The sequence below is a fragment of the Tenrec ecaudatus genome, chromosome 7, assembly GCF_050624435.1.
Source record: "Tenrec ecaudatus isolate mTenEca1 chromosome 7, mTenEca1.hap1, whole genome shotgun sequence".
Classification (NCBI taxonomy): Eukaryota; Metazoa; Chordata; class Mammalia; order Afrosoricida; family Tenrecidae; genus Tenrec; species Tenrec ecaudatus.
The window spans coordinates 131,777,437-131,804,560 of NC_134536.1; the positions used below are offsets into that span (position 1 = coordinate 131,777,437).

Consider the following 27,124-nt stretch of genomic DNA (forward strand, 5'->3'; position numbering starts at 1 on the left):
CTTGGAACATGAAAGCATGGACTGACTTGGACTCTTAAGGATGATGACCTATTTGGTGGGGGCATTCGATTTTTCAGCGCCCTCCTTCCCTGCACACACGTGTACACAGAGCGGCCTCTAGATTAGAGTCCCTGTATCCCCAAACCTTCTGGTCAATTCTGACTCATGGCGAGTGACCCTACAGGCAGAGTCGAACTGCCCCACAGGATTTGCAAGGCTGTAAATCTTTAGGGGCGCAGACATCTTCAACTCTTCAGCAGAGTGACCGGTGGGCTTGGACTGCCAGCCTTCTGGTTCTGGTTAGCTGTCATTTAACCCACTGCGCAACTGGGGCTTCTTCCCCCAGTAGACACACACACACACATACACACACACAATTGCATTGATTCCAATTCAGGGTGTCCCTTCATTACGGACTAGAACTGCCCCATAGGGTTTGTATTCTGTTTTACTTCTTTTTGGCTGTAAATCTTCATGGTTGTAAATCAGCAGGCGTTTCTCACTCGAGGAGCCAGATGGATTCAAACTCTTTGGTGAGCAGCCGAGCTTAACCCACCTGTCCCGCCCACGAACTTCTTCCTCCGTGGGAGGGAAGGCTATTTCTTAGCTCGCACAGATGCGGGTGTCGCTGGAAAAACATGCCCTGACCTCCTTCCATCGGGGGCCGAAGTGAGTCATGGGCGGTGTAGCTGGGACAGGCAGCCAGCCGGCTGCCAGGGGATGCTCTAGATGCTTCTGGTGGCAGCCTGCCACTCAGCAAAGATGGCTTTCTCAGCCAGGCAGCCCAGTGAGCCCCCGACCGTGTGGAACACCAAACTCCTAATCTCGGTGACAATGCTAGAAACTTCTTCCAGCATTTCTTCAATTCATTTATTCTGTCGATATGTCCTTGGCATTTCTTTGAAAACCAGGTGAGGTGCTGGGCACTGGAGGGTCAGTGGTGGGTGGACAAACCAGATGAAATCCCTACCTTGTTGCCCTTCGAGCCTAGGAAGGCAGGGAGGGAAGCGATCAAGGGGAAACACTGAAAAGACAATGGATGAGTGTCCTGGTGCAAGTGTGATGGCCGGGCAGAAGAGGACCTGCACAGGCTGTGGCAGTTAGGAAGCAGGTCATCAGACTTCTCTCCCCAGACCCCTCAGGGTGGACTTGGATCATCAGTTTCAGCTTGTCATCAAGCAGCATCATTTGTGCCACCCTATCCCCAGTGGGGTAGTGGGTAAGCACTTGGCTTCAAACCACAAGATCAGCAGTTCGAAACCACCAGCAGTTCTGCACGAGAAAGAAGGGACTTTCTACTTCTGTGAACCATGGCTGTCTGGATGTCATTATAAATGAGTCGGCATTGGCAGGATGGGCAGTGAGGTTGTTGTTGTTTTTTTTTTTTTTTGAGTCTGAGGATTCAGTAAGGCAAGTATCGACCGATAAAGAGCAAATAACTTCAGAGCAACCAAACTCACTGCCTTCAAGTCAATCCGGACGCATCGCCACCCTGTGGACAGAGTAGAACTGCCCCTGTGGGTTGCTGAGACTGTCCATTTCTTTCTTCCCAGAAGCAGCTGGTGCTTCTCAGCTGCTGACCTTGAGGATGGCAGCTCGATCCACAACCACTGCCCTCCTCCCCCCTCCCCCTGAGACGCCTCTGAATAGAGACCTGGAGGCAAAAAGTAGGCACAGAGATAGGGGAGAAGCCAGGCAGAACAAAGAACATGGGGAAACCTGGAGGAAGCCTGGCATTTAAGGAGGTGGGAAAGGTCCAGTGTGGCTTGGCCTCGAGCAAAGGGATGGTGAGGGAGAAGCTGGAGGAGAGAGCAGAGCCAGCACCTATGAACACTGGATCTGTGGGACGGAGTAAGAAAGGGCCCCCTGCAGATGGAGAAGACTCTTAACAGGTCCCAGTTAAGGGCAGAAGGACATGGCCAGAACATGGTGGAGAACAGAGAAAGGTGTAGGTGGAAAGCTTCCATCTATCGACACCTCTGGGATGGTTGCCACCGCTTGGTCTTGAGCCAGGGTGGCTGCTCCTTCTCAGGTAGGAGCGTGGGGAGGGCGGGGACCGAGCGGGGTGGGTGGGTACTCTCGGGGGTGGGAGGTGGGGCGTGGGGTGGAAGGGGCATAGAGGAATAGTGTGTAACAGGCACTTCGGAGAAGCCTGTAACTAGATGACAGTAATAAAGATGAAAGGACAAACCAGAAAGGAAGACGTCTTGTAGAACAGAGCTTCTGTAAACGTTTTCTGTAAAGACACAGATAGTAAATATTGTAGGCATCGAGAACCATGGGGTATCAGGCACAGATACCCGGCTGTGCCATATTACCACGAAAGAGCTCTTAGACAATATGGAAATATAAGAGCCTGGCTCTGATCCAATAAAACGTGATTGCAAAAACAGCCTAAAGGCTGGTTTGGGCCCAATCCAGCTTTAGACAATCCCTGCTCTAATATATGAGGCTAAGGACCACTTTTGATGTACTGTAGGCGTAAGATACATGCCCATGTTTAAGAAATTAGCACCCCAAAAGTTACATATTTCAATATTTTTACATTGATTACACATTGAAAGGGCAATGCTATAGAGCTGGTGAGTCAAATAAGCTATATTTTCAAAACTGATTGTACCTGTTTCTTTTATTTTTCAAAAAACATGATCACTAGATACTTTTAAATTACATTTTGACCTCACATTATATTCGATTGGGCAGCAGTTTGAGAACAACACCTTTTTCCTCAAGTGAAATACATGTTAATGCGCTGAACCTGCAGAGTCCCTGGAAGCCCTCGTGGTGTGGTTGAATTACTCACCACAAAATCAGTGGTTTGAATTCACCCGCTACCCTGTGGGAGAAAGATGAGGCTGTCTACTTCTGTAACGGTTTAAAGGCTCAGAAACCCACAGGGGCAACTGTCCTTGATTCTATAGGATCATGATGAGTCAGAATTGAAGTTGACTGTCACATTGAATTAGTTAAAGTTTATTGTGCCAACCTGGCAGATAAACACATGTGGGGTTAATTGCAGGGTAGAGGGATAAATGGCTCAGTGAACCTCACCTTTCTAGTTCTTGCATCTCTTGCTTTGTGATGGTCGGACCAGGGTGCAGCTGCCTTAGCCAGTTCCCTGCTTCAGCCGGCGAGGTTCACTTCCTGCAAGACAGTTCCGAGGAGAAGCCACATGGACCTGCCCCGATGCAGTCCTGGGGGCTGGAGCAGCCGTGTGGAGACCCCTGCCAGTGCTGAGATGCTTACACGTTCACTGACTCGGCTTCCCTCCTGCAGTCAGGATCATTGTGTGTGTTTTGTGAGATGGAGGAGGACTTTGTGGATTGGTGTCGGACATTTGGGCTAATGTTGGACTTGTGGACAGCACTGGGTTGGCATGTTTTCTTGATGTGCACATACCTTTTATAGAAAACTCTCTCTTGTACATATGAGTTTCTGTGGATTTGTTTCTCTAAAGTACCCAGACTAACACACACATCTTCCTTCCACAGAAGTGGCTGATCACTAACCACTATACCACCAGGGCTCTGTGTGTGTGTGTGTGTGTGTGTGTGTATTAGCTATTTGTCTTGTCTTTATTGGTGCTCCTCAAACTTGGATCTGTGGTGCTCTGCTTCCTCAAGCTATTAACAGCCATTGCTCAAAATAGGAGTGCCTTTAGTAAAAAAAAAAAAAAACAAGGTAGGGGGAGGGGTGGGGAGGGGCGGGGCGGGGCAGGGCAGACATGCAGTATTAAACACTCATCCAGTCTAGAATTGAATTCCGCGGCTAATTCTTCACTCCTGAACCTCCTCGTGTTTCTAGTCTCTCTTGTCACAAGAACAGGAGGGACTAGGCGATGCTCCCCCCACGTATTGGTTTTAGAAGACTTATTTATTTATTTATTTATTTATTTATCTATTTACTTATTTATGGCAGAACCCTAATTAGCACGTCTAGAAGGCCCTTTGGAGAAGGCTGGTCTGCACCGAGATGCACAACCAGCAGGTTTTCACAAGTCCAACTCAACTGGCTGTTTTCAGTGCTGCAGAAATAGAGCCCACTGCTGGTATAACATGGGAATTCGAGAAAGTGGGAAGCTTGGGGGACACGAAGATCTGGGCCAACCTGCCCTGTCGAGAGGCCCATCCCCATAAGAGTCCTTTCATGTGAAAGCCCCACTCCCACCCCAGCCCTCCCCAAGCAGTAGTGGTCTACCACTGGGCAGTGGCTGTTCCCTAAGGCAGAGTGGGTGTGGGAGGTCCCTCGGGCCAAAGGCGTTAGGAAGCCACCACCCGGCGCTGACCTTGTGTCCCTCTCTTCCAGGCGCCGTGGCCTGAGTGACCAGATCATGGAGACCCTGCTTGGTGGCTTGCTGGCGTTTGGCATGGCGTTTGCTGTGGTCGACGCCTGCCCCAAGTACTGTGTCTGCCAGAACCTGTCTGAGTCACTGGGGACCCTGTGTCCCTCCAAAGGGCTGCTCTTCGTGCCCCCGGACATCGACCGGCGCACGGTGGAGCTGCGCCTGGGCGGCAACTTCATCATCCACATCGGCCGCCAGGACTTCGCCAACATGACGGGGCTGGTGGATCTGACGCTGTCGCGGAACACCATCAGCCACATCCAGCCCTTCTCCTTCCTGGACCTGGAGAGCCTGCGCTCCCTGCACCTGGACAGCAACCGGCTGCCCAGCCTCGGGGAGGACACGCTCCGTGGCCTGGCCAACCTGCAGCACCTCATCGTCAACAACAACCAGCTGAGCGCCATCGCGGACGAGGCCTTCGAGGACGTCCTGCTGACGCTGGAAGACCTGGATCTCTCCTACAACAACCTGCCCGGCCTGCCCTGGGACGCCGTGCGGCGCATGGTCAACCTCCACCAGCTGAGCCTGGACCACAACCTGCTGGAGCACATCGCCGAGGGCACCTTCGCCGACCTGCAGAAGCTGGCCCGCCTGGACCTCACCTCCAACCGGCTGCAGAAGCTGCCCCCGGACCCCATCTTCGGCCGCTCCCAGGCCTCCCTGCTGACCGCCACCCCCTTTGCCCCGCCCTTGTCCTTCAGCTTCGGGGGGAACCCCCTGCACTGCAACTGCGAGCTGCTCTGGCTGCGGAGGCTGGAGCGCGAGGACGACTTGGAGACTTGCGGCTCCCCGGGCGGCCTCAAGGGCCGCTACTTCTGGCACGTGCGCGAGGAGGAGTTCGTGTGCGAGCCGCCGCTCATCACCCAGCACACGCACAAGCTCCTGGTCCTCGAGGGCCAGGCGGCCACCCTCAAGTGTAAGGCCATCGGGGACCCCAGCCCCCTCATCCACTGGGTGGCCCCCGATGACCGCCTGGTGGGCAACTCGTCGCGGACGGCCGTGTACGACAACGGCACCCTGGACATCCTCATCACCACGTCTCAGGACAGTGGGGCCTTCACCTGCATCGCCGCCAACGCGGCCGGAGAGGCCACGGCCGCCGTGGACGTGTCCATCGTCCAGCTGCCGCACCTCAGCAACGGCACCAGCCGCGCGGCGCCCCCCAAGTCCCGCCTCTCGGACATCACCGGCTCCAGCAAGACCAGCCGGGGAGGGGGCGGCAGTGGGGCCGCGGAGCCTCCCAAAAGCGCCCCGGAGCGGGCTGTGCTGGTGTCCGAAGTGACCACCACCTCCGCCCTGGTCAAGTGGTCGGTCAGCAAGTCCGCCCCGCGGGTGAAGATGTACCAGCTGCAGTACAACTGCTCCGACGATGAGGTACTGATTTACAGGTGAGCCAGGGGCTGCCACGGCCCGGCGGGAAACAGGCAAGGGGAGGGCTTTGAGGTGTTCCCACCGACCTCTCACCCCAGAGGGCTGTGTGGGGATCCAGAGGACTCCTGAAGGTAAGAGGGGATGGAACATCAACCACAGCTTAAGGATAACACAACTCATACGTGGGCGGGGGGCCGGGGCTTCTGGGTGGTGCTGTGAGCTCAGAAGTTCTGTTTAGAACCCCACCTGGGGGAGACACAGAGCAATGAGTAATACCTGGTGGCCGAAGGCTCTGACCCTTCCCAAGCAAACAAAGCAAACTCAGCCAAGGCTTGCTCTCCTGTGCTGTGACCCTGCAGGACAGAGGAGAAGCGCTTCTCTGCTTTTCTGAGGCTGAAAACCTTTAGGAAGCAGAAAGCCTGGTCTTTTCCCCATAGATCAGAGGGTGAGTTCAAACTGCTGATCATGCGGTTAGCAGCCAAAAGCATAGGCAGCTGTGACACCAGGGCTCCTCTCTGGGGAGGGAGGGGTTCATGGGCGGTCACAGTTTAGGCTTTGAGATGGCAAAGAGCCAACTTCAAATCCAGGTTCTGCCATGTCTTGTCCTTTCCCTCTTCTACCAGCCTCAGTTTCTCCCTCTGCAAAGTGAGGATAAGCTAGATTTAGTTTGGATACAATATTGGAGGCTTAAAAATAAAGAGAGGGGGGGGAGGAGAGAGAGAGATGGGTTGGGGGAGAACTTGTTGGTTCACGAAATTAAAAAGTTGGTGGGAAACTGTTTCAGTATCAAGTGACTCAAAACCCCGCCCCTACCCCCGCCCATGCAAACGTGTGGTAGTCGGAGTAGCTTGCTCATGCCAGCTGCCCATCGGGTTGATTCTGACTCAGGAGACTGCCCCGTAGGGGTTTCAAGGCTCTGATCTTTCCGAAGCAGCTTGCCAGATTTTTCTCCTGAGTCTGACCAATCCATTTTTGGCCGGTAGATGAACTCAATGCTTAACCATTTACACCATTCAGGGACTTCCGGAGTTTCTTGTTGTTGGGAGCTGTCCAGTCAACTCTGACTCATAGCGACCCCATGTGCAGCAGAACGCCTGGCCCTGTTGTTGTATTTGCTATGTTTGAGTTCGATGTTGTAGCTGTGTGTCAACCCTTCTCCTGGAGGATCTTCCTCTTTATCGCTGAGCCTTGACTTTATCAAGCAAGACATCCTTCTCCAGGGACTCGTGCCTCCTGATGACACGTCCAAGCACATGAGATGATATCCCTACCCCCACTTCTAAGGACCACCTGAGGAGCCCTTTTGATGTAGTGGTTACTCATTGGGCTGCGATCCCCATGGTTGGCAGTTTGAACCCACCAGCAGCTCGCTGGGTGAAAGATTGAGCTTTCTACTCCCGAAAACAGCTGCAGTCTCAGAAACGCAGGGGGTCACTACGGGTCAGCATTGACTCATGGGTCATTTTTTTGAAGGCGCATTCTGGTTTTCCTTGGACTTCCTCCGACACAGACTTGTCTGTGGCCCCGGCTGTCTGTGGAGAGCTCAATGTTCTTTGCCAGAGATTCGTACCTTCCCTAGATTGTGTTCTCCTCTGAGTTGGTCTTACTTTCACGCAACCTCTGCCCTCTTAACCCTAGAGGGTGGCAAGCATTCCTATCCCACCGGGTCCCACAGAAGCCCTGGATGAGTTCTCATTAACCATCCCAGGTCTCATGAGCCCCCTGAATCCAAAAGGGGACATCACCCAGCTCACCTGCCCTGACTTCTCTGGGTTCCAGGGTCCACTTCAGGTATGTTGGCCCAGTAAAGCTGTTGTGAGGATCAAGGGGTTATCTAAGCTCGGAGGAAAGAGCTTAAGCCTAGACGGCTTCCGTGGGTGTAAGGCTAGGAACCAGTGCCTCCATGGCCTAATGGATAACCTGATTTAGCACCCTTGCAACCTAATTATCGAGGTTGACATTTCTTCCAGTTTTGAATTGGTGAGTTGGTAAGTCTTGGGGATGGATGGATGAAGGCGTGCACAAAAGGAAGACATTCATTATGTGATTGACGGAGCACCATGCTCCATGGAAACTGTCGTAGAGGCGATGGGCCACCCACTCTTCCTGTCATGGACACAGAAACCTCTTCTACCTTGGCATCTGCGGGGCCTGTGCAGATGTACTTCTTATTCTCAAGATGTACAGAACACAGCTTTGCAACTTAAACAAACACACATGCCTGCGCGATATGTAAATATCCCAGGGAGCCTTGGAAAGCCCCAAAGGTTCGTTCCCTTGCGGCCCACTCACATATTATTAAACACAAATATACATGCAGTTTTGTAATTATAAAAATAATAGTCTTTGTAGTAAATGCCAAAAGAAGTATTAAACCCTAAATATACACAAATATGGGTGCACAGGAACACATTCCGTACATGATTCAAATCAAATATATATTCTGTTTATTTTACAATTAAATTACAGATGAAAGAATAACCAAATATCTATAGTTTTATGTATATTACAATTATATAATATATTGTGTAGGAAATTTGAAAACCAGCGGTAAAACTGAAAGACACACCTATTTTAAATTAAAACATACTTATTTTACATGTATAATCTTTGAAGGAAATCTAAAATGCAACATTAGAAATGGAACACACACATTATAAAATTTGAATATATAGATAAGATTTGTACTTTCCTAATTATAGAGGTAATAAGTATTGAAGACAGAAAATTTGAAAAGCTGAGAGAATTAAACAGGGGAAAATGAAAGTGATTCGTAATCTCCCCAATCCAAAGAAACCTGAAACATTTGGGAAGTGAATTTTTCTGAAATGCCAAACAATCTTACCATCCATCTGGAATACACTTCTGAATTGTCATTCTTGCCATTCAACATGATACCTTACTTCGTTCCCATGACATTAAGTGATTTTCATGTCTTTGTAACGTAATTTATTTAACCGATCTTCTACTGTTAGATATTTAATTGGCTTCTTGTTTCTCAACACCAAGAATCGCACAGTCAAGGATATCTAGGCACACAGAGGGATTTGTGCGGGGCCGCCAGTTTCTGTAGCATATGTTCCTAGGGTTCGAATTACTACCTTAACGAGTGAATTATAATCGTGACATGTGACATCTAAGTATTCATTTAGCCTCTCACCAGTGGGAGCTGACAGCCCTCGCTTGGACCACCACTTCGCCAATATTGAATACGTCATTGCTTTCATCTCTGCCAATTTGATAGGTGGAAAATGAAACCTGCCTTAATCTGCATGTCTTTAATAACTTGTGAGGCTGACCTTTTGGAAATAAGTATATTTCTTTGCGCTTGCGGACTTATTATTGATAAAAACTGAAAAGGCAAAATGCTCCCAGGTCTGAGGCTGGCACGGGCAGAGCAAAAGGCACAGGAGATGTCAGCATCCTGAGGTGGCCCAAGGGGCACCCCGCCCTGGCGGGTCTCAGAAACACCGGGAGGTGCAGGGAGCAGAGAGGGACTGTGCTCTGAGTCATTCCACATGGTGACGCAATTGGCTTTTCACTTATGATTGAGAGACTGGAGACACCAGGTTTATAAATACACACGCAAAACGGAAGCCAGAAAAGCCTGGGGGTACAAACGACGCAGGTAGCAATGGTGACTTCCTCCACTCACGCTCACGCAGCCTAGCTCTCCAAATAGTCCAGGCACATAGAACGTGCTCATGAATACCAACACCCAGCAGCCGTCCAGGCCACCCTGACTCATGGCAATCCCATGTGGGTCCAGGTGGAGAGGCATTCCATAGGGTTTTTCAGGGACTGATTTTTCAGAAGTAGAGTGCCAGCCCTTTCTTCCGAGGCACCTCTAGGCCAGCTAGAACCTCCAACCTTCCAGGTGGCAGCTGGGCACAGTGACCATGTATGCTACTCAGGGACTCCTCAAGGAATACTGATTATTTGGAATAATAGACCGTGGGAGTCACAATAAGGCCACGGAAGGCAAGTAAGAGGAGTCACCGTAAGTCAAGTCAGGCCACCATCTCATCCATCTTCCCCCCCAAGGAGACAGAGGGTCCAGCCAACGCACAGTGGCTCTTTGTTTTAATAAAGAGGTATCCAAAGGAATAGAGAGAAGCCCCAAGGAAAGGTGACAGTCACAGTAACGAGCAACAGTGTGAGCTACTTGTGTGCTTGCCACTGAGTTGGACAAGCATTTAAGGACTCTGCTCCTAACCTAGAGGTTGTCAGTTCGAACACACGCAATGGCTCTGTTAGGCTTGGTTGGCTAGCGAAACAAAGAGACACTCGTCTATGTGTAAGAAAGAGCTTTATATCAAGATGCGATCATCCATTAATAAAACATCCCAGCCTAGTGCAACTCAAGTCCATAAGTCTGAGATTAGTCCGCAAGTCCCTCTGCAGACACCTACAGCCACATGCAGCGATGCAGAATGCAAAAAGATCACGGGCTGTGGGGTGCAGAGTGCTGCGGAGCCAATGGGGGTCATCACAGGACTCATGCGGGTCTCAGCATGGCTCACCAGAGGAAGGTGAAACAGAGAGGGATGGGGGAGGCTCCAGGCGCCATCAGGCGGTGACCTGATTGACAGGCTAGACTCCTCCCCGATGACATACCTTCAAGTTGACATGAAATGATGTAACCACCACAGGTTCCATATGCGAAAGACCTGGGACTCTGCTTCCATGAAGACGCCAGCCTCAAACCACCCTACAGGTTAGTTGTACTGTGCCACACGGGGTCACAGTGAGTCAAAATCTACTCGATAGCACTGAACAGCCGCAAGGTACACACCAAAGGAGCCCTGGTGGCACTGTAGTTACCCTCTCGACTGCTACCCAGTGGCATTTGGAAGAAATCGCCAGTAATTTGCCCCATAAAGACCCTAATCTACTTTGTCACAGAGGGCTCCTTTCAGCTGAAATTGACCTGACAGCACACAAAAACAACAACATACACAATCACTCACAAACTCACTGCCCCAGAGTCGATTCTGACTCACAATGATGCTTTCAGTGGGTTTCTGAGACTGTACCTCTTTATAAGAGCAGAAAGCTTCATCTTTCTTCCAAGGAGACAGCCTCCCGTTCTCCCACAAAGAGGCTGGTGAGTTTGAACTGCTGACCTACCCATTAGCCCACTATGCCACTGGGGCTTCATCGCATCCACATCGAAAGGTCTAATCCCAAGGCTGAGGAAACTAAACAGTGGTGCAGTCTCACACACCAAACAAGAGAGAGTGCTGATTTGAACCCAAGCTTCAAGGAGCCCTGGAGGCTCTATAAGGGGAGGCTGCTAACTGCAAGGTTGGCAGCTCAAACCCACCAGCCCCTCTGTGCAGAAAGATGAGGCTGTCTGCCCTGGTAAAGAGTTACTGTCTCCGACACCCTGTACAGATAGGGTCACTAATGAGTCAGCCTTGACCCATGGCTGTGGGTTTTCTGACGTCAGTGACAGGACTCGGGATCCTAAAGGGGAATATGGCTTTAGAGAAGTTGGGGGTTTGTGGGGGAAAAATGTGAATTTTTCAAACATAGAATTGTCCCCAGAAGAGGGCGAAGAAGCCAGCGGGCTGCACAGTGGCTCTTTGATAGGCTCGGGGTTTGACAAGGAAGAGCGCAAAGGAATGGGGGGAGGCCTGCGTCCAGAGATGAATATTAACAAGGGTCCCACGCCGTGCAGGAAGTGCTAAAGGCAGCCAAAGGCGCTTTTGTAATCCGTGTTCCTAGCAAGAAGACGATCCAGCGAAGGTCTGCTGGCAGAGAAAGAGGTGCAGGGCCCGCAGACAAGAGCCAGCAAGAAAACGTCCATCTCCACTGCCCGTCTTCTTCCAGCTCCCCCTGCCAGGAGAACAGCAGCAATGGCAATACCACACTGTGCCAACCCTTGCATATGCCAGGCATGGCTCTAACCCCAGGGTGTGTGGGTGCTACAGAAGGTCTACCTGCTCGGCTGCTAGCCCTAAGGTGGGAGGTTCGAGTCCATCCTAAAAGAAAGGACTAGCGCTCTCCTTCGGAAATGCCAGTCCGCCGGAAGCCTTTGAGCCTAGCTCCACTCTGACACCTGGAATCAATTGACTCAAGGGCCCTGGTGAGGTGAGAGGGCGGTGAGGAATTAAACGTCTTTAGTTTTCAGAAAACACCCGGCAGTAAGAGAGCCTAGTCTTCCACTTCCTAATTAACACACTTACCCAAGGTCACACAGAGGGTAAGTGGCAGAGCTTGGACTTGAATCCAGGCAGCCTGAGTGTTTGAGCAGATCCCCAACCTGGGACGAAACCACGGACCAAATCACTGCCAGCGAGTCCATGCTGACTCATAGCGACCCTATAGGCCTATAGGACAAGGTAGAACTGTCCCCATGCATTTCTGAGACTGGAACTCTTAGCAGGAGTAGAAAGCCCAGTCTTTCCTCTGTGGAGTGACTAATGGTTTCAAACTGCTGACCTTGCGAATAGCAGCCAAATGTATATCCACTACACCACCAGGGCCTTTTCAACCTGGGAAGATGGAGACCAATATTCTGGCAAGGAAACTAAAGCCCAACCGAGGTGCACAGTGCTGCCCTACTTCAGTTCCGGTCCCCAGATGAAAGGGATGCGTAGAGGAGGGCTCCCCAGGCCTGTGATATTGACCCAGAGATAATATGGGCAGAAGAGCGAAGCCCAAGCCTGGGGCGGGGTCAACAGGAGAACCATAAAGCATCGATCACTAGGCTGAGCCTGGAGGTCCACAGATATCCAAGGAGGACTTCTCAACAGATGGCGGGGAGCCCTGGGAAGAGAGAGCGGAGTTCTGGGACCCAACATGCGTTCACGAGAGTGAGGCAAATCATTGTTTCAGATCCCCAGGAGACACAGTGGGCCCGCTGTCCTCAGACCTCACTTGCTCTGGTCCTCATCGTTCCTGTTGGTGGGGGCGCCCCAGTCCCCTCCTTCCATGCACATCCATTCTCTATGACTGCCTCCTCCCCCACCCTACCCCCACCCCGCCACCCATTACCCTGGGGATTGGTCAGAATCTCCGGGCTGGCAGATCTGGTTGAAAATATTGCACGGGTTTCCATTGGTGAGCGAACACCACAGCTGCATAGGGTATTTGACACAAACCAGAGCTCTTTAGGAGCAAAATGGAGAAAGGGGGGCTGGGGATGTGGCCTTGTAGCTGGTTGGCTAACTTGAATGATTAATAAATTGATGGGGCCATGCCAGACGACCTCTACCTCTCTCCATTTCTGGACTGCTCGATGTGTTTTTCATATGGATAAAGACTCAGGGAGACATGCTTGGGAAATTGGCATATCTACAAAACTGGGAACACAGACCGATATAATCAATGGCAGAACAAACCTTTAAATGATCTTGATAAAGTAGTCCCCTGGACTAAAACCAATGTCATGCATTGCCATTCAAGGAATCAAGAGCATACGCTCAAGGAGTGGGGGAAACCTGGGCCTGACTGGAAAGATGAGTCACAGGTTCTGAGAATTAGCCAGGGACCCTGGTGGTATTGTGGTTGCCCATTGGACTGTTAACTGCAAGGTCAGCAGTTTGAAACCACCAGCCAGCTCCTTGGGAGAAAGGCAAAGCTTTCTAAAGATGGACATCGTGCTTGGTAAAGTGGAAGGGCAGCGAAAAAGAGGTAGATCCTCAAGGAGATGCATGGACACGGTGGCCCCAACAGTGAGCACGAGCATAGGGACAGTTGTGAGGACAGCACAGGACCCAGCAGTGTTATGTTGTGCATAGGACCGCTATGGGTCAGAGCCGACTCCATGGTGCCAGACAACAACAGTTACGGTCTCAAAAACCCACACGAGCAATCCTACCCTGTCCTACAGTATCACTGAGTCAGAATCGACTCTATGGCAGTGAGGTTTTTTTTTTTTTTTTTTTAAAGAACAGCATAGCAGAGCTGCCAAAAGATGCATATTGTCTTTTGTGGTGTTACTAGAGGTATAGTGCTCAGATCATGGGAGGTTATGATTCTACTGAGTGATCTGGACTGGTCCCGGCAGCGTTGTAATAGGTTTCATCTGGGCTGGTGCAGTCTGAAGACCCCTGAACTGCCATGTACACTCCTGCCAGTTGGCAAGAATGGGATTCTGGAAGTGCGTGAGAGATGGGTGAAGGTTACCTTGGTGGTGAGGGGCCTTAGAAAATGAGTTATTGCTCTCTTAACGTATCTAAAGGAGGCTCCGTGGCACAGTGACTTACACAGTGGGCTGCTAGCCACAAGCTCAGTCGTTTGAATCCCGCACTCTCCTCAGGAGGAAGACGTAACTTCCTGCTCCTTTAAAAGATTCCTGTCCTCCAAATCCACAGGGACAGTGCTGCCTTCACCTGGAGCAGTGGTTCTCAACCTGTGGGTCTCGACCCCTTCAGGGGGGTTGAATGATCCTTTAACAGGGGTTGCCCTATTCATAACAGTAGCAAAATGACAGTGATGAAGTAGCAACGAAAATCATGTTATGGTTTGGGGGTCACCACCACATGAGGACCTGTGTGAAAGGGTCGCGGCATTGGGAAGGTCGAGAACCACTGTCCTAGAGGGTCGTGATGAGTCAGGATAAACCCGGGGGCCATGAGCTTGCTTTTCACATAGCTGAATAATTGATGAGCAGAGGAGGGAAAACACACACGGACAAAGCAATATCAGGGCTTTATTGTTTTTGAAGTCTCACGACAGCAGCCTTGCATACCTCTGTGGTGGCCTTCATCGTCTGGAAGGGAGATAATTTGGCTTTGTTCCTCTCTCCCTCTGTGGTACATTCTATTTATGTGCATGCATCTCTGTATCCCTACCCTTTGCAAGTCCTGGCCCATAAAAGCCGATCAGCCAGCATTCGGTGAACAGAACAGGATGGAAAGGGGCCTCAGAAAGCCACTCAGCAGCAGCAGAAGCAACAGCTCGCCCCAAGTAGTTAAGGGAGGGGGGCGTGTTTCAAGCATAGCAGGGCTGCCTTCATGCCAGGGATACAGAGAGGCAGATGGACTTCTGGCAGGAGTGGCATTATCCCACTTGGACACGCCATTCCTCCATAATCGATGGGCCTTCTTCAGACTTCCGTCCTCCTGTGATCAAAGTACCATGGCCGCCACTCTTGCCCAATCCCCTTCCTTTCGCCAGCTGGGGCCACAATGGCGTCTTGTAAACCAGGTCTTAGGGAAGTGGATCGGAGCTCTGATGGAGATGCCGGGCAGGTATCTGCAAACCCACTAGCCGCCCTGTGGCAGAAAGACGAGGTTGTCTGATCCCATTGAGATTGACAGCCCTGGAGACCACATCAGGCCACTGAGTTGGAAATGAGCCCAAAGGCAAGGGGTCCCCGGGTGGGGTAGTAGTTACCCTCCAGGAGAAAGCCTCCTCTTTCTGCATCCATCAGGATTTAGAGCCTCTGAGACCCACAGGGGTAGTGCTGCTCTGTCTTCCCGGGTCTCTGTGAGTCCACATGGACTTGATGGGTGGTGGGCTTTTGGAGTTTCGGTCCCAGGAGCTGAGGTTAGCACCTGGAACCTCTCCAGAGGCTCCCCGAGACCAACTGCACTTGGACATAGGTCTCCCTTGACCACTCCAGCGTCCTGTGTAGCCCTGGGAAGTTGTGAGCCAGGTCTGACAGTCAGGATCTAGTCTCCACGGCAGGGTTGGGGGAAAGCAGAGGCAGGGGTGACCCCGCCTCATAGGTAACCAGAAAGGGATGGAGTTAGCCTGAGGCACGGAATGTACACTGAGTCCCTTCATCACCTAATGGCCCTGGCAGACCTCACACTGCTCATAGACGGCTCAAGGGCAGGATCTAGCCTTTGTCCTGTATCATGGAGGAGGGTGGGCTATCCCATCTCTCAAGCCCAGGTCTTGCCCTTTCAGGAGGCGGCTGGCATTAGTTAGTGCGGCAGTCTCATCAGGGAGAGGGCATAAGGGGTGGGGGGTGAGGGGAAGAGGATGGAAAGATACTACAGGGAAGGGGCCCTCCTCACCTGGAGAGGGCACAGCCCCTCACAGCTGGGCCTCATCCCTGGTGTGACACGGAGAGTGAAGAGCCCTGCGTGTCATTATCAGCCCAAATGACATTCACAAACACTTGTCTCCAAGAGTCATCAAGAACATCTGTCACCAGCGTGATGTTACCACAGTCCCCAGGAGAGCCAGGGGAATGGCAAGCATGCTTTTAAAAGCACAGCGTGGAATTAGCCAGGAGGCAGCCTCCTCTTCCTGTTGATCATTAGGCTTCCATCATCTCCAGGTAGGGGAAGGGGAGGGGGGGGATGAAATAGAGACTCTGGGTGGGGGTGGAGGGGAAGAAGGCAGCTCCCATCCCCCCACCACCACCTGCCCCCATGACAGTCTCCCATAACACCTGACACCCCCCCCCTTCCCCCAGATGATAATGGACATAGAATTGGCTGCCACTTGCAGTGGCCCCTGTGACAACGAGACACTTCTGCCTGGAGCTGTGCCAGTGCTGTGTTCTGGTCTGGCCCTTTGTTGCTCCTGACCCCCGGAGAGGCTCCAGGTTTCCCACCTCCGAACTGTGGGTTGTACTCTGCCTGTCCCTGATGCTGCGAACTGGGCCTCCAGCATCTCACATACCAGCCCGGTCCACCAGGGTGAGCAAGCTTCTGCGGAGCTTCTAGAGAGGACTGGGCATCAAGACATTCTGCAAATGCCACTGAGAACCTGGGGAGACTGGGCCATCCCATTTAGCTTTGTGGAGCAGGCAGTGGTGGGTGGGGGGAGGGGATGGAATCTCCTCCCGCTCATCTGTTTCCCATCTGGGGAAAGGGCAAAAGGGCACAGTCAATCAGTTCCCACCCCATCAGTATTTCCTCAACCAACACCGTAGTGGAGATCTGCTGCTCCCACTTCCATCATGACAACGCAGTCACCTTGGCAATAGGGGAACTTCACTACTGATGCTGAGACCCTGGGCGCAGGAGGAGAGGCTGGTACCCAGAGGTGTTGTCCAAAAGAAGGGGACAGGCTTGGCATGAACCTGTCCCCCGAGAAGGGCAGGGCAGCTTATACTCAGAGGCTGGCCCAGATAACCCAGCGTCTCCTGAAGGGGCAAGGGAAGAATGGGGAAAGGTGGAAAGATGGAGCGGGGCTGGGCGGCTGGGTGTGGGGACACAGCTCCCTGGTCAGAGTCTGCTTTGGGTTTTACAAAGTTCTCCGGGTCTTTATAGTCTTGGACTGTTAACAGCTGTCATCTTCCACTGGGGACACGCAGGACAAACACTACTGCACCCGTTTTATGGATGGGGAAACCATGTCTCTAATGCACTGAGCAGATGCCTCAAGGTGACGCAAAGCCAAGGTCAAAACGGTGGTCTCCCTGTCCAACTGTGCGTGGCACCTCTCACTCACATTCCGAGGAGGGTTTGCTAAGGTGGGGACATGGGGTAGGGGCACCAAACAGAAAGACATGGGTAAACACCTGGAAGCATTCTGGAAGTGTCGCGTTTAGTTTTCTGCTTCCCTTCTGTCTCTATGCGCCAGCAGCGATGGATTGGAGGGAAGGAATCCAGAGACAACCTGGGTTCTTACCCAGAAACACTCACCTGTATTAATGCAGGGCAGTGAATGATTTAACGTGCTCGTCTATCTGAAGCCTCTGTAACTCCAAATGACCTTTCCTTGCAGGGGTCCTGGTAAGAGGGCGGAGGAGGGCACTGAGAGGTTTCACCTGTGGGCAGGTGCTGAAGGCTCTATCTTGATTAGTCATCCTGCTGGGTATAAGAGGAACCCCCTGAGAACCAGAAAGGAGGATCGCGGTACCAGCAAGACCCATGAGTGGAGTGTATCCCCTGGGACCATGAGATCCCATGTGCAATGAATCTCCTTGATCCCGAAGATAGCTATGACATCAGAGGAACACAGCAGCGAAATCAGGAACCAGACCATGAAGAAGAACAAGTACGCCTTCATGTTTCTGGGCAGGAGGCTGGCTTGGGGAGGGGGGTGCCTCTGGGCACTTCACTGGGGGAGACAGCTTTGCTGATCTGCAGAGGTAGAGCTGAGTGTGATTTACTGGAATCAGTGCCTTGGGACACATAATTCAGGGAGCTGGGTTTGTTGACCCACGGAGCTTGTGCTGAATGCATTCAGGTTGAGATTTTCAGCTGAGTGTCATGCTCTTTGGGCCTTTATTAGCAGACCCGAAAGGACGCGGTGTCGTGTTCTGATGAAGAACTATATCTTGAGCATTTCAGTGGCAGTGCAACCTCTTAACGCCCTTAAGATGCCCTGTAATCGGAAGCAACGGCTGTGAGCTCGGGGTAGCCATTGCAACGAATAGTACAACTGAAACCACAAAGTCGTGAACGTTGTTGGGACCACAGAACAACCAGACAGTGGGTCTCAGCAGGCCAGCTGCTGTGAAGCGAAATGGTGGTGGAGGAATCGTGGAGAAACACACGTCCGCAGTGAGATTCCAGTGGGGCAACAGGGATGAGCAGAAAGCACAACACCGTGTGACTTAAATTCACAAAGGCTTGTATTGCTTTCACGGAAAAGACATCCAGGGGCAGTGAGTCCAGGTCATGTTTTCTGGGAAGCATGGCGGTCAGGTAAACAGCTCCTTGGGCTTGCTGTCCCACTATCATTCTCACCACAAGCTTCCTGTCCCTGAGGCCGGCTCTGAGCTCCACTGACCGGATCTCCCTTGATGAGGCAGGAGAGAGGAGAAGCAGAAGGGCACAGGGCGAAGAGGGCTTTGCCACAGTCCTACCTTACGTCCTCCCACTCTTTAGAGACCTCACTCCATAAAGCTACAGACCTGGAAAACCAGATGACCAGGTTGGAAGAGATCAAGACAGAGATAGGGTATCACTCCTTCCCCAAATGCTTGCAGTTTGGTCGGGATTTCTGGGAGTCCCAAAGGAGTGAGCTTCTAATCACAGGCTTGCAAAGGGAACATCAGGTTGGTGCAGAGGGGGGACATTTTCCAGGGGTGCCTCCCAAGAGTGTCTGGAAGCAGATCTCTCTGCCTTCCCATCCTGCCCCTCTCTCTCTGTGCAAGCAGGTGACAGCACTCAGATTCAAATCCTTCAGGGCATCTGTTCAGAGGTGACTAATTTCTCCACTTGTCAGTCCCTCCTCACTTTCAAAGAGCGCTGGCTGGGAACAACTCTGCAGATAGACATCATTGGCGGGTAAAGGGATGGCTGAGAGCATCCTGTCTGCCTGCCTCCTTTCTGAGATGGGGCGGTTTCCCTCCAGGAGAGAATCAGAGAACCAGCCCCTTGTGACTTCCATGTGTTTGGTGAGCTGATGGCTTGGGGAGGGCTGTTTATTTCCTGCCAGGAAAACCCCAAAGGCAGCTTACTAGTGGTGATGGGGCGTGGCCTGGGCAGAACCTCTGGGAATCCTGAGATGGCGCTCATGATGGCAGTCCTGGGCATGACACCCAACACTCACTGACAGATAGACTGCTACATGGTGAGGTGACTGTGCAGGGGAACCCAGGGGTCCTGCTCCCACAATGAGGCTTCTCCATCCGACTGTTCCCCAACACTGGGTGCACAGCGGAATCCTTGGGGACAGGTTTTCTCCTGCCAGGAGAGTCAGCAGCAGGGTGGGTAAGCACTGGGGCATCAGTGCTTTTAAAGCCCAGAGGAGATTCTCCTGTGTATTCATGGTGCAAGCTGCGTGATTTGGGCCGCGCTGGTGGGCAGAGGGGCTGCAACTCTGATGTCCCAGCCTTTGATCTCTGGGGTTCTGGTGCAGAAAAAAAAAATCCAGGGAGGCTGGCGTTCCATCCTGCCTCCATCATGCAGCAGGCTTGTCACGTCTCTGAGCCTTACTTGGACCCATCCCTAGGGCTGTTATCTGCATGGTCAGCAGTTCAAACCTCACAGGGCCTAGTTCTATCCTGTCCTCTATGTTCACTATAAGTGGGCATCGAGTCCATGGCAGTGAGTTTGGTTTGGCTGTTGTTGTCTGTTTGTTTAAGGTGATGAAAATCATGGATACAGTTTGTCCAGTGCACGAAGTCTCTCAAACTCTGAGACCAGAGGGGCTAGGGGTGCCCAGCTCCCACTACAAACTGCTCTGGAAAGGGTCACATTAGAAGTTCCTGGACATAGCAGGAGAAAAATGTGGAGCCAAACCTGAAATGATAAGCGCAGGCTTCCTGCTGCGATAGAGGCTAGGGGAATCCCTGGGAAGACGGCTGCTCGGCAGCCTTCAAGCCTGGAAATGAACTCCCGCGTACAGCTGAAGTTTTAGTAATACAATAGCCCGGGTTGTGGAGCTGCGTACCTTAGAATAATCAGTCACTTGATATCAAAAGGGCAGTATTTTTCCCAAGGACAAAATGCAGACGGGTTCAGCAAAAAGGATTACCATGAAATGAAACAAAGCATGTGTGAATGTTGAATGGGAAACTGACGATCTGTCTTGTAAACCTTGACAAGAAAATTCACAATAAAATATTCAAAACAAAATGAAAATGAAAATTGCTTCTATATGAGGTTACCGCCCAAGATACTGAGTCTGTGTAGATACTTGAGAAATAAAAACTTCACATGCATTTTAGTTACTGGGATAATCTTTCCGGGCCCTATGCAGAGTTGGGGAGCCCTGGTCTTGTAGTAGTTACATGTTGGGCTGCAAGGTCAGGAGACCAAAACCACCAGCTGCTCTCTGGGAGGCAGATGAGGCTCGCTCCTTCCATGGAGAGTTCCCATTGAAGAAACCCATCGGGGCAGCTCCACCCTGTCCTACAATGTTGCTCTGAGTCAGAACGCACTCCGTGGCAATGAATCTGGTTTTGGTTAAGTAGAGAGTCAGGGAGCCTTGGTGGTGTAGTGGTTACATGTTGGGCTGAGATCTGCATGGATGGCAGTTCAAAACCACCAGAAACTCCTTGAGAGAAAGACTGGGCTTTCTTCTCCTGTTAACAATTGCAGTCTCTGAAACCCACAGGAATCACCACGAGTCGGCACTGACTCCATGGCAGTGAGGTGGAGGTGTTGTTTTGTTTTTTACATTATAAGCGATTTTAGTTTATAAATTTTATTTAATGTTAATAAATTCTATTTAAGGAATTTTACATGTCTTTCCTTTTTCATCCACTGGTTACTATTTAGTTCCTCTAAATCTTGTAAAAGTTCACCTTTAACATAGCCCTTTGTAAGGAGCCCATGATGAAACCACGGTTGTCAAGATTCTGTGCAGTGTGCATTAATCTCAGATCTGTCATGATGCTTCTGGTCACACCACTTTAACCTCCATGATGGACAAACGTCAAACATTCCGTGCCCCAAAATTCTGTTAGTCCCTTTAGGGCCATCTTTGGATCTGCTTTATTCGGCCTTCCTCGCCATTTCAGATACCCTCAACACTGAGTGGGAATCCCTGCAGTCCCTAAGAAATATGCAGGGTACACCAATACCTAGGGTCAAAACCAAGGACCTATTAGATTGTTCCTACTGTCTACAAATTTGTCTTGTAGTTCTTCTTCACAGAGCCAACCACCAGCAGCTCAGAGAGTGAAACAAAGTACATACTTACTCTGCGAGGCCTTCCCAGCAATGTGGGTCTACAGAGAAAGCCCCATTGGGATAGACCTCAACAAGTGGCAGTGATTTTACGGACCCCAGGTAGTGGTATGGATTAGGAGTCGGATGCTACCTCCAACACCGATAATTCAAATCCACCATCCACTCCTGGGGAGAAAGTTGAGGTTTTTCATTCTCCTAAGGGTTGAGAGTTTCGGAAACCCCTGATTTGGTTGCCATGAGCAGGAACTGACTCGATAGAAATAGGGTTGATGTTTGGAAGCAGAGGAGAATAAGACCAAAAAGAAAGCCTGTGAGCCTTTGCTATTTCCAGAACATTCGCGTTCCTTCTCCTGCCTCAGGTTCCCCTATGCAGAATGGGAAATAATAATAAATGGCAGAGGTGGAGATAAGATTTGGATGGCCTTGGATGCCACACACAACAGCTGTGTTTCCTGAACAGTTACTACTAGGGCTTCAAACCAGTCCATCCCAATTCCCTTCTCTGCCGAAAATTTGCATTTCCACTCCAAGATGGATGGAATCAGATTTTCCATCCTACCAAGAATCCCCTGGGGATATGTATATATAGAGAGAGTCACCTGGCGGGCTTCTCCAAATATAGAGTTTGGAATCAGTGCATCTGGGTGGAGCCCAGGCTGAGCCAGTTCAAAGACCTAGTAGTTACATGACAGGTGCCCACCTAAAGGTATCCCATGTCTTCTTTGGTTCCCGTGTCAGGCTGGGTTTTCTAGAGAAACAAAACCAGGTACACTCACATGTGTATAAGAAATAACTTCATATCAAGAAAGAAATGTATACCAAGAAAGCATCCCAGTCCAGTCCAATTCAAGTCTACAGATCAGATGCTAGTTAGACATCCCTCCAGCCCCACACAGCTGCCTGCTGACAAGGCAGTAAGTGGGGGGATTTCATGTCTGTGAGTGCAGAGGTGGGTGGATTTATGATCAACAGGCACATGGCGAGGCACCTCCAGAGCCCGACTCGACATCCAGAGCAACCTGAAGTCAAAGAGGGGCAAGAGATCAAGATGTTCTTCACAGCATCTCCTAAAAAGACCACACCCTGAAGGAGACGTCACTACATTGTGATGTGATTAATAGGTGAGCCTCCTCATCTACCTCCACACAGGTACAAGATGACATGAAATCTGACCATCAGTGACTCACTCTACCCTAGGGGGCTGTCACCCACGAGGGCCATCTCTCAGGTGAGGACTCTTGGCAACAGTGGGGCCAAGGGACGAACCCAAGACCCCACCAGGTGACTTCCGGCTTTCTCCTTGGGCAGGGAGAAAGCCGGGGTCAAGTTCGGTGCAGAGCGGTGACCTGTGCTACGGAAAACTCTGGTCTTGGACTCCAGTCTCTAGGGAGAAGCCACACTTTGACCTTTGATAGCTGAATAGGAAATGGTGTGGGAGTGAAGAACTTCAAACAGTGGTAGAAAATTCCCACTATCTTTAATGCCATTTTTTCCCTAAGGACTTTTTGAAGCCCCCTAGTATTCATTTAGTCAACCAACAAATGTTAATTGAGTATCTGCTTTGGGCTTGCCTCTGGTCAAGGGCTAGAATCAGAGATAAGTCCAATACTTGCCTTCAATGAACTTACCTGCTTTTGGGGGAGGAGCTGATTAATACATGCAAATGCATGTACTCAGGAGATCAGCCCTTATAAGTGCTGTTAGGGGAGAGAGGCCCGGCCAGGTGCTCAAGGAAGGTCCCTGTGTGCCATGACATTGGTGCCAAGAGGAAACATCACCATCACCAGGCAAAGGGCCTTGGGGGGTGGAGTGGAGGAAAGGTGAGAGAAGGGACAGGCAGTAGCGATGGGTTCCGGTGAGTGGTCAGGCACTGGGTGATGCAGGGCTTTGGCTTTGAAAGTGAGAGGCCCGGGGGGATTGAAAGCCTGCAGCAAGAAGATGCTGGCTGGGGGCTGAAGCCCTGTTCTCCAGACCTGCAGGATGCTCCATGTCCACGCCCACAACATGGAAGCGCCGGCTCCTCCCACCCCAGCCTGGCCATTGCCTGCAGAGGCATGACAGGGTGTGGGCTTGCTTGGCAAGCAGGAAATACGCAGGGAATGATGAACTAACCGCTCAGCAGTTTGTGACGAATGGGGGGGGGGCAGAATTATTTGGGGGCCATATCTTGGCCAGCTGGGGAACCACACTGAAGCGCGCCCCCACAGCCTGGGATACTGGGAAGGCTGGTGTGACTGCAGGCTGCAGACCAGAGCATCCCTTCCTCCACCATCAGCATCCGGGCTCCTTCTCCAGCTGCCCTCCTCCTGACTCTCCACCCGCATCCATCGGCGTACTCTGATACGGAGTAATTATTTATGCTCTTGTTTAATTAGCTCATTAGGCGCGTGCCGCAGTATTTCTGATGATGAATCACTTTAGTGGCTCTTACGTGTGTTTTTTTTTTTTGTTGTTGTAGTTGTTCGATTTTGGGTGCCTGGGGCTTGGCCGTGGCGATGGATGCTGCCCTTGTGTGGTGCCAGGTGGCCAGTGATCAGGGGTCTCTTGGCCTGTGCCCCTTCTCCCAGGGTGTGCATGGCCCGGTGGGAGGTTGCTAAGGCACTGGGCATGGAGACAGGAGCTAGGAAGCTGAGATGGTGGCAGCGGCGGCAGCTGGCACCAAACACCAGGGAGCTATTTTTACCACCCGTCAAAATGCCACCGCGTCTGAGCGCGTGCCAAGGGCTGCCTGCTAGTGCTGCGGCGCTCGCCTCCCCCAGAGGCTGCTTTGATTGTAGCTCCGCTGAGGAAAGTCTGAGTAGAAGAGGGAGGCTTTGAACATTCTTGGTCTGGCTGGCTGGGACTCAGCAGGCCTGTCCCTCAGGGCCGGACCAGGGAACAAGCTTCAGCTTCAGCTCTGTAGCAAAAGGGAGCTGGGGTGGGGACCGCCTCATGGAGGAGGGGCCAGGTTCAGACCCCACCCTCGCTCTTCTTTCCCCTACTATGAATGGCCTGGCAGGAGAATCCCATCCCAGAATGTTCCCCCTACAAGCTGGTGGTGGGGAGGGTGCTGAGCTGGAATTCCAACATTAGAGAGCCTTTTCTTTGCATGTGTAATGTTCAGGAACATGGGCAATGCTAAAATGGTGTCTTCTCAGACCCACTGGCAGGTGATGGGGCAGGGATGGAGGGCTGATCTGAGCTCTGGGCAGCAGGAAGAGGAAGAGAGGTGGCCAAAAAGGGACCTTAAAAGACCCTCAGTGCCCTGTTTCCCTGCGTAAACAACTTTGTCAGGGGCTGCTGAGAACAAAGGCAGGGTCCCTGGGACCAATGTGACCGCTTATTCATCACAACACTCTTGGACTCAGTGCTTCTGTCTTTTAAAGGGACCCCATTCTTGTTAACACGCATCCATAGGAATTGGCCCAGAGCGAGAAAAGGGCAGATGAAGGTCATGCAGGGCCACCATGGTCCTTCATCAATATGCTAGGGGGGGTCTCTCCATTTCCTCCCCTCGCCTCCATGCCCCCACTCCACCCCAACATCTCCAAAAAACAGCCCTCTTCTTCGTTTAAAATTCTGTTTAAGCCATCACCATTGGGGTCCCCGGCTAAATTGTGTTTCCTGCCAGTGGTAATTGAAAGGCCTGAGCCACCTGCAAGCCCACTGACAGGTTGAAGTCCATTGTTGGGGCTGTTGTGTCAGCCTGTCTCAGGGAGGGCTTCCCTGGTTCTCACGGGCCTTCCAGTTGACCAAGCGCAGTGTCCTTTCTTCGTCCCGCCTGATGCGTCCAGAGTGAGTGAGCCTGGACCTCGCCCTCCTCTCTTTGAAGGAGCAGCCTGGTTGTATTTCTTCTTAGGCTGACTTGTTGGCTCTTCCGGCAGTCTATGCTGTGTTCAGTATCCCTCCCCGACACTGTGGTTCTGAATTCAGCCATCCTTCTCATGTGCTCTTATTTCACGGTCTAGAATTCACATACATCGAAATCCACCGCCTGCCTTCCAGCCCCGAGTGAGCCTGAGGCTCTGTCTTTAGCTTCACTGGGAATTGAAACAATTGTTTTAGAACGTTGTGTTCTTATTAGGTCCTGTGAAGTTGGTGCTGACTCATAGTGGCCCTACTGTGCACAACAGCACTAGCCGCTGTCTGGACGTGCACCACCCTCTGATGACAGTGGTCACGTTGCACTGTGGCCATTCCTTGTGGCAGCCACCATGTCAATCCATCTTGCCGAGGGTCTTCCTCTTGGTTGGCTGCCCCTCCACGTTCCCAGACACAATGTTCTTCTCCAGGGACTAGTTTCTTTTAGAACATCTTCAAACACGTGATGTTATCCTGCCTTAAGGCACATTCTTGCTGTCTTTATTCCAAGAGTGATTTGGTTCTTTTTCTGGCGGTCCATGGTACTTTCAGGATTCTTGGCCGACAGCATCAATCAATTCTACGGCAGTCTTGCTTGCTCACCACCCAGCTTTCCTGTGTGTATGAAGCGAATCCAAATACCCTGGCTTCTGTTTGGCGTGCCTCAGTGCACACGCAGACTGACAGACGCCTTTGCTTTCCAGACTGACACCTTTGCTTAAATAGATCCGTGCAACCAATGTTTCCCAGAGCAAGATCTCATTTGAGTTCTCGAGTGCTGATTGCACAAGTGTTCATACTGGCTCCAAGGAGAGCGAAATCTTTGTCGGCTTCATCCTTTCTTTGTGCACCACGAATGGACCTACTGGTTTCATTGTGTGAGGACTTTCGTTCAATGGGGTGGGGTTCTCCTTATGAAAGGTTGCAATCTTTGGTCTTCCTCGATAAGTGCCACACATCCTGGATGCTTTCAGGAAGCAAGGCTGCGCCATCCGCATGCCCCAGGTTGCTAGTGAGCCTTTCTCCAATCCTGATGCCACCGCCCGCGCTCACCTTCACAGAGGTCGGCTTCCTGGGTTATTTGCTCAGCATACAGATTGGATAGGTAGGGGGAAACGATGCAACCCGGACAAACACCTTCCCTGATTGTAAACCAGGGACCCCTCCTAGTTGTGGTCCAACGGTGACTCAGACCTCTTGGTCTCTGTACAGGGATGAGTCAAACTTTTTTTATCTTTTACAATGTTGTTGTTGTCAGGTGCCATCCAGTCAGTTCCGACTCATAGCGACTCTATGCCCGACAGAACGAAAGACTGCCCAGTCCTGCTCCATCCTCACAGTTGTCCCTACGCTCGGACCCATTGTTGCAGCCACTGTGTCAATGCGTCTCATCGAGAGCTTTCCACTTTCTCGCTGCCCCTTCACTTCCCAGTACATCCCTTTAATTTTCCCAAGATAATTCTTCTGGATTCCCTAATCCTTTCCCTCCTCTGTAGTCTTAATCATATGTTCCTTGCCTGTCTTTCATCCTTGCTTCTCAACTGTAAATATTCTTTATGTTCTGGGTGTCAGGTGTCAATCACTCAGGGGACATAGTATCATGAACTGGACACACTTGCCATCCACGGTACACATTTCCTGGGGAGGCAGATATAACGAACTCCTCACGGGAGGCATTTACCGATTAGGTAGCGACAGCATGTCCCGGGGATTGGCACACCATGGAAGTCAGGGAAGGCTTCCTGGAGGAGGTGACTCAGAAGGTCAATCAGTGAAAAGATATCACACAGAGGCTTTGAAGATGAAGGAGCCAACCTGGAGCAGGCAAGGATTTGAAGTGTGTTCTATGGGGCACCCCCTGGTCCATCCTAGGTTTGTGACATCCATCTTCATGGGTGAAGTCCAGCAGTGGATGGGACACTAGACGTGACCAGAGCCAAGTTAGGGGAGGTGAGCCACCCTGGGGCCCAGGTTCCTCTGGCTCAAGCCTCCTGGAGAATTCTCGATCTGCCATAAAACTTTCACAATTGTACTTGTCTCCTTTCATCTGTGCTTTTATGCCGTGAGT

General features: G+C 51.4%; 1 protein-coding gene and 1 non-coding gene across 2 annotated transcripts in view; one reads left to right on the forward strand and one right to left on the reverse strand.

The window, feature by feature from the left end:
• The first annotated feature begins 4,330 nt into the window (after nucleotides 1–4,330).
• LRFN2 (leucine rich repeat and fibronectin type III domain containing 2) overlaps nucleotides 4,331–27,124 on the forward strand; it is a 54,825-nt gene continuing 32,031 nt past the window's right edge. The window contains exon 1 of the mRNA XM_075554109.1: nucleotides 4,331–5,730. Coding sequence (XP_075410224.1) covers nucleotides 4,331–5,730 — 1,400 coding nt within the window. The remainder of the gene's footprint in view (nucleotides 5,731–27,124) is intronic.
• LOC142454095 (small nucleolar RNA SNORA18) lies at nucleotides 21,155–21,288 on the reverse strand. The gene has a single exon (XR_012785622.1). It is a non-coding gene; the product is annotated as a small nucleolar RNA SNORA18 (small nucleolar RNA).